Below are 12,895 nucleotides of genomic sequence, written 5' to 3' on the forward strand. Positions count from 1 at the left end.
GTCTATCTTCCTCCGGTAGGTTTGTGTAGAGCCTATTTCTCATTCCGAAGTGGCCTCAAACATTTAACACGGTCGTAAACCCACGATTGCGAAAACATATAATTAGAAATCTAAGACATTACACTCGGTTCATCACAAACAATTGATTATAATTAGAATATACCTGTAGAAGACCAACATTTCCAAGAATTTGTGTCTCAGACCACCCCAAAACTTTGCAAAATTGTTCCAGCAAGCAGGAAAGGATTGCAGTTCCGCACGAGAACTTCGGTACCTCGTTTATATCAGAACCAAGACTAAGAAACTTCAACAACTGTAAAAACAAGCGTTGACCTCATTTTTTCCGGAGAAATCCGGAAATATGCACAGAATTGGATTCCCAAATAAACAGTCAATCTCTTACGACCTACGAGTACTGTGTGGGCCCAATTTTAGCCCATGAAAGGCCCATTACTGACAATAATCCAAACGCTTATCTGTAATCTCACCTCACTAAGTCCCTCATTAATTGACTAAACTAACGGCATCAACTAATTTTCCGCCCTAATTTCGTTTCTTTTAATACCAACAAGGTTACCGTTGTATACCCAATGAAACGCTCACCACTTCAACAAACTTTCTCATACCCCCCCATTCATCCCCAAAAAGAAGAATCCTTTCAAATTACTTGAACTCCCCAAACTAACCTCTCTTCTTAATACCATTCACTCATAAAACCACAAACCCTAACTAAAATTACATCAAAAACCAAGGGTCCTTCTGGAATCAAATTTCCATTCCTTTTTCTTGGCGCCATTAACTGCTGACCTGTCCGATGACGTGTCAGGAAAAAGATGTGGAGCGTCAAAAACTCGTATAAGAATCGCTTCAAGAGCTTACTCTACTCCCACAGTCTTTCTCTCTCTTTCTTTGTTTAAGGGAAAATCCAAAAGGTTTCTTCGATTCTACGTCGCCGGAAAACTCACAAACCCCCGAATCCGGTACTATTCTTTACGATTTCTAGGGTTTTCTTGATTTCATTTCTGAACTCTTTTCTGTGCTTTTGATTATTTAGTTGATTACAGATTTGACATCTTTTTCAGTTAGAATGGGAAATTGTGTACCAAAACCTAATAAATCACTATCCGAAATAGCACCTTCAGAATTCGTTACTGATACTACAGTTAGATTATATGGATCTGCATCGAGTACATTAATCTCATTCTTACGAATAGCACTTCAGTATAAATCAGTAGCTGTGAAATTTGTTCCATCAGAAAACTATGGATTAGGGAATAATAGTCCTATTTTACAGTATGGTACTGATACGGTAACTGGTTCGCCGGAAACGTTGTTTCGTTATATTGAAGGGAAGTTTCCGAAACCAAAGTTATTTGATGAATTTGAGGAGGATGGGATTGAATTTGATGGGAATCAAGGGGGGATTTCTATGGTTGTTAAGATTCAACATAAGAGTATGTTGTATTATATTGAGAATTTAGTGAAATGGGTTGAGGATTTGAATGTCAGAGGAGGGGGAAGAGCTGTTGTTGATGTTTCTATGGGCAGTCCTGTTATGGAAGTGAGAAAATTTGGGAGGAGTTATTCTCAGTTGTTGGAATTGATGCTGGAGCATGCCCAAATGGAGGAGAGGATTCTTTTCCCTGTGTTTGAAAAGGCTGATAGAGGTAAAATTTTATAACTATGTTACATTTTCTTCTGTTGATTAGGTAGTATTTTTGTTTTGTATTGCTAAAAACATTTGGAGAATTAAGAAAATTTTGGTAATGGAACCTGTGATAAAAATTATTGTTGGAAAGTAATGTAACCCGTGGTAAAAATTATTATGGGGGTGTTGTGGGAATCGAACTCACGACCTCTCGCACCCGAAGCGAGAATCATACCACTAGACCAAACACCCATGTTTGTTATGAGTCAATGAGAAACATCTTTTGAGTCATGGATGATTTTGGGCATTTGCTTTGACAGGATTATCTAAAGCTGCCAATGAGGAGCATGCTAGAGACTTTCCTATTATGAATGGGATCAAAGAAACAATCAAATCCATTGGAGTTTTAGATCCTGGGAATCCTGTTTATCAGGAACAATTAATCAGTCTTTCGTCTAAGCTGAAAACATTAAAGGTACTAGCTGTGTTATATTCTCATTACGTTTTGCCTTGGATATCTGAATGAAGATTGTGTACTAAGCCACATTTTTTTCTTTCAAGTCTAAGTTAGTGTGAACTGGAATTTGAAATCATGGAAAGTGACTTTGTTTCGTCGGCCATATGTCTTTTATGCTCCTTAGTTTTTAGGCAGGAAGCTCCCTTTTCAGTCGGTTCTTTTTGAAAGTAATGAGTCAAACACCCCTTAATATTGAATACAGTTGATAATACATGGTATATGAATACTTCTGTGTGAATGGCTCCTGTTCTAATTGGTTAGATTTAGATTTTCAGCCAATTTCACAAGCTCCATGTGCATTGCATTGTAAAAAAAGGTTAGATGTCCTGCTAGGAACCACATGTCTTTCTGCATCAGAGATCCTAGACACATTGGCACCGCACCCTCATACTTAAGATTTGGCGTGGTTCCTCAGGGGAAGGGGATATGGTATACTCCATATGTATGTCCATGCAATTGTTATACTACAATCAAAAGTTAAAATGAAATCTTAGATGTATTCCACTATCACCAACCATTTTTTATGTCTTGGAATACAGATCTTAAACATTGTTAATGCCTTGAATATGATATTACAATTTAGTTGATAGAAGATTGCAGAACTTGAAACTCTTGGTCATATAGTAACCCTATGTGGTGTGGGTTAAGACAGCTAAGCTGGTGGTTTGCAGTGTTGATTATTGACTGATTTGAACTCAATTCTGTCAGGAACATTGTGAAGAGCACTTTGAGGAGGAAGAAAGCCAGTTGTTGCCACTTTTAGAGGCAACAGAAATTAGTGGAGAACAGCAGGATCAAATGGTAGAGCAATGCCTGGAAGTAATGGAGGGTACTCACTCTCATCTCTTTCACTTCCTAATCTCAGGTCTCCTTCCCCGGGAAGCCATTCTATACCTCAGCTTGATCACAAAATGCACTACAGCAAGTAATGCAGAACGAGTCAACTCAATGCTCCGCACTTTGATGACTCGTATAGATAGCACTGTATGTTCATCTTCTATCCGTAAACCCTCACAACATCTTCTAGCTAAGTACAGAGGCACCCCAACAACACCCTCAATTGAAGATCGTCAGATGGAAAAGTCTGACAGCTACAAGCAGCAGCAGCAGCATGATGATGTGTATAGAGTATAAATAAATCAGTACTTGCTCATCTCTCTTTCGCATTAGTAAATAGGATTAGTGTTGTTATACCCAAGGTGGAAACATAATGTTCAGTTGTTCCTGGAGTATCATTTTTTCTTTTGTTGGTGTGTTTTACATCTCAATTCTTTAGTACTTGGTATAAATTGGAGGTGAACAAAGAATATGATGCTGATTTCATTATCAGTTCATTAGTGAAGAGTTTTATTCAGAAAGCCAACACTTGATTCTAAGTTCTAATCTGTTGCAGAAAATGTAATATATTTCGATGCTTCTTCAATAAACCAGAAAATTCCATCTCCCATTAAGCTTTTTATCGTGCTAGCGACTTTGCAATTCTTTTTGTTCTCTACTCGTGTAGCTAAAAGAGTTATCTTCCTGTTGCGTTTATAAAAGACATAGCCAGCCCAATATTTTACAAATCCATTTTTACAAAATATAGCATGTGCTATGAAAAGGTGCAAGAGGCTAAAGAAAAATCTCGTATTTGGTCAGTGGTTCAGCAGTTCAGCCAGACAAAAAGGATCCGGCTGTGCTGTGAATAGGCGCGGGAACATCTCCCAATAAAAAGAATTATAACCCAATTTTACCCCTCGCTAAAATCAATTATACCTTTTGACGTCCTTTAGGAACCACAGTATAATAAACTTTCCATCAGCTGATATTGAGAGAAATCACTCTCAGTCTAAACCTCTGAAGAGAAAGTGTTTTTGGCGCGAAATCGGAATCAACAAACAACAGATGGGTTCAGAAGATGTTCCGTCTAAGCCTCTCCCAAAATGGGCTTCAGAACCATGTCTTATGGGGATAGATGAAGCTGGAAGAGGTCCTGTTCTAGGTAAATTCCATTTCTTCACTTTTTTTTTTCTCTTCAATTTGTTGTGTTTATGTGCTCTTAATTCGATTAGCTTTGTGATTTAATGTATGGGTTTTAAAAAATTTCAGGTCCCATGGTTTATGGATGCTTATATTGCCCAATCTCCTATCAGAAAACTCTATCCACCTTGAGTTTTGCAGGTTAGGTCTAATTTTTTTCTTGTTAAAACATTTGATTTTTTTTTTTTTTTTTTTTTTTTTTTTTTTTTTTTTGCGTTCTTGAATTAAAGGTGAGGTCTTTTGCCTAATGAAGAAATGTTTTGACAAGAGGTTCCATCTGAGAGCACTAAAATCTAGATCATATGAACACCAGGAGAATAAGAGGGGAGTCATGTATCACTAACACTAAGACACTTGTTACTGGAATGACACAGAAATCTGGGAAAATTACTAGCTTTAGCTCACAACTAGAACTTCAAGATTTCGACATACAAAAATAGACACCAGATAAGAAACACTGGAGTGAAAACTCGATACAGGGACACCAAGTGAAAGATCTATCCTTGAGAAGGTTAGCTGAAATCTAGTTTCTGAGGAGTCAGTCAACAGCGTTCTCCGTTATACTAATTTTTCCAATGTCAGGGAGTGAGAATATTCTGAAACAAATAGATTCATGTTTCATTTTCTAAACAACTTTGTTTCCTAATCTTGTGTCATCTAACAAGTACCATGAAAGAATGACACAGTTGAAGGAAGCAGTGGCCGTTAAGGATTGCTTCAGTGAATATCAATTAAATTGTGTTGATTGTCACTTGGGTCTTGGTACCTCACTGATGAATTCTGAACTAGGATTAGGATTTCGTGCTAACTTAGATATATCCATCTATTAGAATCTGATGGTTTGATAATTAGAGTATTTAAAGAGCCGCCTTCTAGTATCTGTTTGTAATATCCGCTTAATTCCAAATGTTTGTCCCTTGGTGCATGAGTTGCGAAACTCCAAAATTTCCCTTCTTATACTTAATTGATGTGCTAACTGTGTTGAACTTATGTTATTGCATCATAATTAATATTTGGTTCCTATTTTCTTGTCCATTGTACTCTAGCTCGTTGTGATTTTATATGCCTGGTAAACGTTCTCTTTTTTATTCAGATTCGAAGACCCTAAAAGAGGAGAAGAGGGAAGAACTTTTCGAAAGTCTTAAGATAGATGAGTCTATTGGATGGCTTGCTGATGTTATAGATCCAAGGGAACTCTCAGCTAAAATGCTAAGGAAGTTAGTCCTGGATCACTACCCTTTTTATGGATTTCTATCAAGCTTATCCTAACACAAATATCCTTCTCTACTTGTGTACAGAATCAAGGTTAACTTGAATGAAATATCACACAATTCTGCCATGGGCCTTGTCACTGCGGTTCTTGACTTGGGTGTTTTTCTAACAGAGGTATATCTCTCCTTTACTGTTAAGTAAAGCTCTCAATCTAATTACCAAATACCAATGCCTCCCGATCTATGACGGTCGATGGAGGTCTCTGAGTTTCTTTTTATGTACTTAGTTGTGCTAGTTTTTTCTATCTGTAGGCATGGTGTTGCATTTCTCTCTTTCACTACTCCGTTTATAACTCCATGAACAATATCAGGTATATGTAGATACTGTTGGAGATCCAGAGAAATACAGAATAAAGATGTCAGAAAGATTTCCAGGCATAAAGTTTGTGGTTGCAAAGAAAGCCGATAGTCTTTATCCAGTAGTTAGTGGAGCAAGCATAGTCGCAAAGGTTACCACTCAAACTCAATTTTCTACCTTCTCTTTTTATGTTTCAATAGTAACAAAGAACTTATATTTTCTCTCGGGCTCTGCTCATAGTATTTTCATACATTACCCTCGTAGGTGACAAGAGACCGAGCAGTGCGGGATTGGGTACTTGATGAAACAGCAGAGAACATTAATAGAAAATTCGGATCTGGATATCCTGGAGGTAACTTTAAGTTCCTCCAAATCTCAACCCAATTCATGGATCTGTATACGTACTTGATGTCTGAGGAGTTCTTGCTATACTTTGCAGATCCCGAAACTAAGACATGGTTGAAAGATCACCAACACCCAGTATTTGGATTCCCAACCTTAGTCCGTTTCAGTTGGGGAACATGCACGCCTTACTTCAAGGACATGGTCGAAGTGTCTTGGTGAGTCTTCCACTCTCCCTTATAATATATAAGAAATATCATTGATTTCCTTTCTCTTATGCAGTCGCATTTGTTGTTGTTTTTTCTCACAATAATGATTACATCAAATTCTAGGAGCTTCTAACAAATGGATAGCCAATTTACTGTTAAACTGTGATCCGTATGTCAACCATTTTGAGCAAATAAAAACTTTCGGAGTTATATCAAATAAGGGTCCATTGAGAATCAGTGATTTGTGCATGACTGCTAGTATTGCAGGAAGAGACTGATCATTTGTACGTTTTGTTTAAAATTCTACACAAACCCCTTTTTGCAAGGGACATTGTGTCTAATAATCATTTACTTTTGTTGTTCTTGAAGGGAAGCAGACAAAACCGATGAAGATGGTGATATGAATGGGAAGCGCCAACTTAAGTTAAGTAGTATGGGTTTCACAGGAGCCAAAAGGAAGATCGAGGAAATTGAATCAAGTGGTAAAGGCCGGTGCACATTCTTTCAGGCACGCAAACTAGAACTGGTCACTAAGTTCTGAGAGAATATAGATCACCTTTTTACTCTTTAACAGATCAGTTATTTGGGAGTTTGAGAATTTTGTGTTGTAACTAATTTGAACAATACTAGTCAGGCCTCAGAAAACTTCCCGCCATGTTTCTCTCCACCATGTAAAAGGTTGTCAGAAAGATCATGTAGATCTTGTTTTTTATTTCTGGAAATCTAGCTTTCTTGTTGACGACTTGATGTAGTTTAACACTTACATTGTTTGTTTCAAAGTAGACATGATGAGTCCAGTTGGGCTGTTGAGCCCATTGCATTGCTTCTAATAATGCCCAAGCAGCCAAGCTTCCGCTTGATGAGCATCTTGTGCTCTCCTTCCTTGGCTGCCACAAATTGTCCTCTGCAGTATTTCTATTTAGGTGGGCATGGGATTCTTTGGGAAGAACTTCTTCTCTAGACAAGCTTCTCTCGTTCTACGAAAAGCTAGAATACATTTCTGCTTTAAAGTTTACTAGTGGACCATTCTCCATTAAATTGGTTTAATATAGTAATTAAAGCAAACCAGCTAAGAGCAATTTCAACTCTTGAGCATGAACCAAAGTTGATTTCATTGTTCAACAGCTTTTGTTTAGAGCCATTCCAAGAAATGGGTCTGGTCATAATCGCGTTGTTGTGCTGCCTCTTTGTTTCAAATTTCTTGTCACCTGCACCTTGTGGTATCTTCGCATCGGGTACACTTTCCTTTCCTTCTATTAAATCTTCAAGTTTATACTAGATTTCCAAAAAAGTGCAAATGATTTTAATAAAACAATTAGCTAATGGAATGAAAAATTCCTTACAAAAGGTCATTTCGCCTTTTCCGTCGGCTTTCTTGCCTTTCAAGCAGATAGCAGATAACATTGTTATCGCGCACGAATTAATTTATATTCTAAAAAGGAAAAGGGATATTTAGATTTTGGGTCTCAACTTTGTGACCAGCTTTGAGTTTGGGTCCTGTGAAAATTTTAATTAGAGTTTGGGTCTCAGGACTGTCATTGACCGCGTTGACAGTTATGAAACTGGTTAAAAGAGGAAAGACCAACTAAATCTAACGTTTCCTTTTATTTACTAACTATACCTACCGTTTACACGTGTGTGGAGGAGAACTGCCCAAGAATCGACGGTTCAAGATAAAAATTTTTTTTGACCTAACTATATATCGAAGAGAATAGTAAATCACAGTTCTTTTTTCTAGGGTTTTTTTGCTACGCTCAACACGGACATTTTTCGTCTGAAAAATGGTGATTTACTAAAATCGACCACAGAAATGTGTTTAAGCCTGATTTGAGTTGAGTGTGGTCTTATTATTGTCGTTGTACAAGATTTCTGCTTCTATAATCAGCTGGATCTGTGAGAAGTTCACCATCATGGCATGATAATCTTGTACCACTTGTGACTGGAGTAGAGCAAGGTTTGCAGTCCAGCATGTTAGTCTTCTCAAGTAGTTTCAGTGTATACTTGGTATGATTCATTGTTTGATTAATCTGATTTGAGGTAAGTTAAAAAGTTTCATTTTTGGGGTTTTGTAGACCCATTGATTTGGGTTTTTTTCTGGGTTGTTCTGATTGATGTCTATGAATTTTAGGACAGGAATACTAATTTAAACGATGAATTTTGTTTTTCACTTTGTCTTTTAGGGTTTTGTTCAGTTCAAGTATTTCTTTAGATTTTCCTTTTGATTATTTTTCTGCTTTTGTCGAGTGATGTTTAAATAAAGAAAGGGTACATGGAATAGTTAATTCACTGATGAAAGAGTTTTATTGTGGTCCTTGTTTTGCCTTTAATAATTTATGTGAACTGTAAAGAAAGGAAAATGATTTTTTCATGTGTTGTTGTACTCTGGTTGTTTATCAATTAGTGAAAATTGACTTCACGGTAGAAAGAAAAAAAATTGTTCCAGTAACAGGGCTAAACTATTGTGGTTGTAGTTATTGTGTGTTGTTGAGTCATTGTTGGGTAACTAATGCAAGTATGTGTGGGTATTAAAATGCAGGTACCATGGATGACTTGTTTAGATATTATCCCACTAGAGGTGGATATCTTGTTGGAAAATATAAAAGAGCCGAGCATCCTAATTTGGAGAAAATGCCTGACTATAGACCAGAAGAGGACTTGGACTTCCTTCCTATTTTGTACCCCAATAAAACTGCAACACAAGGCAGCTGTCAAGTTGAGTCAAGCACAATTGGAAGTCAAGCATCTGGTGTTGTAGACCCATTGCAAAGTAATGAAGTTTTTTCACAGGTTGATGATGATGAACTATTTGCTAGTACATACAATACTAGTGAGACAGTCAATATAGAGGAACAAGATATACCTGATGAAGACTACGATAGTGAAGATGTGGAACTCTTACATGAACCAGAGATAAATGATGATGAAGAGATTGATCTTACTGGTAAAATTCAAGAAACGTTAAATTCAACCCTTGAATTCAAGGAGTTCGTTGAAGATACACAGAAGATTGATGGCGACTTCAAGTTATCTGAAAAGAAAGAATTTGTGGAGAAGCTATTTGTTGGGCAGCAATGGTTGAGCAAACAACATTGCAGGGATTATTTGAAGGATCTAGCAGTTGACATGAATTATTGTATGGTACAAAAAAAGAACAAGGAAAAGATTCAATCATACAGATGCAAGGATGAAACTTGTGAATGGAAGATTTACTGCTCTGTACTACCTGATGGGCAAACATTTGAATGCAAAGCAGGTTAGTAACTCGAATTTGCTTCTATTTTACATTTATAATCTTGACATACTTCTTTATTTCATGTTATCTTGTTGTTTTTGAATTTCATGAGTATCCTGTATTGACTTGTAGAGATGGTCCTACTTTTGAGATTGACTTTGTGGTGTTCAAAATTTCAGGTCATTTCATTCACACCTGTGAGTCTATACATGGGCTCAATCATCCATTAGCCAATGCAAGATGGGTGGCCAAGGTGATGTTGGAATGCTACAAGGCCCATCCTAACTACAAGCCCAGGGACTTTATAACTGAGGTGAAGAAAAATCATAAAGTTGATATTTCTTATTTTACTGCATGGCATGCTTTCCATTTGTGTAATGAGAAAATTATGGGTAGTTACGAAGAAGGTTATTCTTTACTTCCTGCTCTATGTGATCAAATTAAGAGAGAGAATAGCAGGAACATAGTTAAATTGAAAACAGACCCTGTAACCGGGAGATTTGTGTCATTATGTATTTCATACAGGGTGTCTTTAGATGGGTTTTTGAAAAATAGACCTATACTAGGACTAGATGGATGTCATCTAAATGGTAAATATGGTGGTGTATTGTTGGCAATCACATCTCTTGATGGCAACAATGGTTTATTTCCCATTGCGATATACATTTGTCAGTCAGAGTGTAAAGAAAGTTGGATAGATTTTCTGAGTATAATGGCTGAAGAGTTAAAGCAACATCCAATGGCTCTGACTTTCATTAGTGATAGACAAAAGGGGCTGATTGAAGGTGTTTCAAGAAATTTTAGTGATGTAAATCACAGTCATAGGTACTTTTTTAGACATCTTTACAAGAATTTTAAGAAATCACATCCTGGTAAGAACCTAGAGTTTATTGTATGGAGAGTAGCAAGGTCATTCTCTGAAGTAGGTCATAAATTTTGGATGGACAGACTTAAAGAGGCAAAGCCTTCTGCACCAGAGTGGTTTGACAGAGAACCAGTTGAGACATGGGCAAGATGTTATTTTGATAGGTCATCAAAGTGTGAGCATGTTACGTCTAACTTCTGCGAAGCCTTCAACTCATGGATTCTGGATTACAGGAAGATGCCTGTATGTAAGTTGGTGCAAAAATTTCATTTACTTATGATGCGAATATTCTTTGATAGAGAACAAGTGGGTGAGCAAATGCCTGATGGTGGTGTGGTCCCTAGAGTGACAGATATCGTAAAGAAGCATTTGTACTTCAGCCACGAGTTCACTAAACAACCGTCAACTAAGCATCTTTGGTCGGTCTCTGATACAAAAAAGGACATATCTTGGGTGGTGAACCTGGAGGAGCACACTTGCACCTGCAATGCATGGCAAGTATGTGGAGTACCATGTGTACATGGTATATGTGCAAGTTTATATCATAGAACAAAGAACCATGACAAGTAAGTGACAAACTGAATTACTGAAATCATTGAATTGAGCTATTTTGCTTTTAACTCTCAACTGTTTGAATACTAATTACTTAAGTCAACTGAATTTATGTTTGCAGGTACGTCCATGAATACATGTCTGTTGACACCTACAAAAAAGTATATGCTCCTTCTATTGAACCTCTATTGGATAAAGCTTTATGGGCAGTGGTAACAATCTTAAACAATGTTGTTTTTTAATATGACATATCTTATATATATCTCTTATACATATCTTATTCATTTTTATACAGAATCCCATGGACGTGAAACCTCCTAAATGCTCTAGGCCACCAGGTAGACCTAGAAGTCAAAGAAGAAGGGACAGAGATGACGGTGGGAATAATAGGAAATATATGTGCGGGAAATGTTATGTCTATGGTCATAATAGGGTAACTTGTAAAGGGGCTGCTGCTGAGGACCAACATCAAGGTAATATATATGTGTGGACATTGACTGTGTATGCTCTGAATTACTTTGAATTTGGCTTATGATCAAAATGCCTTGTGCTGGGATTGTTTTTGCAGCTCCAGCCACCTTCACAGGTCCTCATGTGAGGCCCAATCCAGCATTTAGGCCACCTCCACCAACACCAGCTACTGCATCAAATTCTGCATCAAATTCAACTACGACATCAGCTCGAGGTGGTGGTACCAGAAAGAGGAGAGGTGGTGCAACAACATCAGCTCCAACATCAACTACTGTTGCACCTTCTTCAGTTGTCACTGCATCAACTTCAACTACACTAGCAGAACAAGGTCATGCAAAAAGAGGAAGAGGTGGTAGGGGTAGCAGAGACGGAAGAGGAGTTTCTACTGCACCAGTTGAACCCGTTGTTCAAGTTCAAACATCTACAACTGTTTCCTTTGGAAGAGGAGTTTCTACTACCAATGCAAGAGGTGGTAGAACAAGAGGAAGGGGATCTAGATCCAATGCAAGGGTAAGGCTTGTGCATAGAAGACATGGCGAGATTGTTGGTTTTGGTATATTACAAGCTGAACCGCCAACACTGCGTAGAGAACCAACACTAGCTCAGTTAACATTTAGGCTCAATTTATTCCCGTTTGTCATTCTTTACAACTTGTAGTTTCTTGTTGCTTTTCATTTTTTTGTAATTTACAATTTCTTGTTACTCAATGTTTTAGGTATTCAATACTGGCAGAGGGGGTGACAGAGTGGGTCGCGGAGGAGGTGGCCTAGTGACAAGGGGTGGAGGTATATTTTCATCATCATATGGAAGGGGAAGTAGGAGGTTCATGGACTGGTTTGGCACACCAGAGCAGTGGTCCAATGATGAAAACTAAATGCATCAGGCTTGTTTAAGCTCTTCGTAGTCTTTTATTTAGCATACAAGTTAGTTTCTTTTGCAGACATCTTACTATGGGATAAAGGCGAAACATTGTCATCTTTCTTTTGAGAATATGAACAAGTTGTAGTGACAAACAAGTTGGGTACTATTGAATCTGATAACTCTTGGTTTATGAATGCAACTTACCTCTGGTTCTTGTATTCATGTGTTCTTCATTTTATATTTGTGGACATATATGTTGATGTGTGAAATTGTGAGCTTAAATCTGTCCGCAGGTGTAAAGTTGATGTGTGAAAAATGGTTGAAACCTGGTTTGTGCAGACGTTTGAGGTTGGGTGCAACAGTCAGGTAACAGATGAATAATCCAGACCGTTGGTGTACATCTATTCTGCACCGTCAGATGCGTTTCAGGAGATACTAAATAACACGTGTGTTTCACATGTTTGACGACAACTTACGCCGTTAAGTAAATATAAATTAATTTTAATTATAATAATTTTCTTAACTGTCAAGACGGTCAATGACGGTCCTGAGACCCAAACTCTAATTAAAATTTTCACAAGACCCAAACTCAAAATTGGTCACAAAGTTG

The 12,895-nt window shown here is 37.5% G+C and overlaps 2 protein-coding genes and 1 non-coding gene across 4 annotated transcripts; 2 read left to right on the top strand and 1 right to left on the bottom strand.

The window, feature by feature from the left end:
• The first annotated feature begins 898 nt into the window (after positions 1 to 898).
• Positions 899 to 3,600, top strand: LOC113338394. Its single transcript, XM_026583828.1, has 4 exons — positions 899 to 980; positions 1,083 to 1,667; positions 1,969 to 2,123; positions 2,874 to 3,600. The coding sequence occupies exons 2-4, from the start codon at positions 1,088 to 1,090 to the stop codon at positions 3,297 to 3,299; spliced, it is 1,161 nt and encodes a 386-aa protein (XP_026439613.1). The 5' UTR covers positions 899 to 980; positions 1,083 to 1,087; the 3' UTR covers positions 3,300 to 3,600.
• Positions 1,829 to 1,900, bottom strand: TRNAP-CGG. The gene has a single exon. It is a non-coding gene; the product is annotated as a tRNA-Pro (tRNA).
• A 393-nt stretch (positions 3,601 to 3,993) lies between the features above and the next one.
• Positions 3,994 to 7,109, top strand: LOC113338961 (ribonuclease H2 subunit A-like). Of its 2 annotated transcripts, none has more exons than XM_026584354.1 (8): positions 3,994 to 4,146; positions 4,254 to 4,325; positions 5,278 to 5,401; positions 5,483 to 5,570; positions 5,767 to 5,904; positions 6,018 to 6,105; positions 6,193 to 6,313; positions 6,674 to 7,109. In XM_026584354.1, the coding sequence occupies exons 1-8, from the start codon at positions 4,050 to 4,052 to the stop codon at positions 6,843 to 6,845; spliced, it is 900 nt and encodes a 299-aa protein (XP_026440139.1). In that variant the 5' UTR covers positions 3,994 to 4,049; the 3' UTR covers positions 6,846 to 7,109. The 2 variants fall into 2 exon arrangements, with proteins under 2 accessions (XP_026440139.1, XP_026440140.1); XM_026584355.1 differs by having other exon boundaries at positions 6,682 to 7,109.
• Positions 7,110 to 12,895: the final 5,786 nt, after the last annotated feature.

This window comes from Papaver somniferum, unplaced genomic scaffold, assembly GCF_003573695.1.
Source record: "Papaver somniferum cultivar HN1 unplaced genomic scaffold, ASM357369v1 unplaced-scaffold_19, whole genome shotgun sequence".
Taxonomy (NCBI): domain Eukaryota; kingdom Viridiplantae; phylum Streptophyta; class Magnoliopsida; order Ranunculales; family Papaveraceae; genus Papaver; species Papaver somniferum.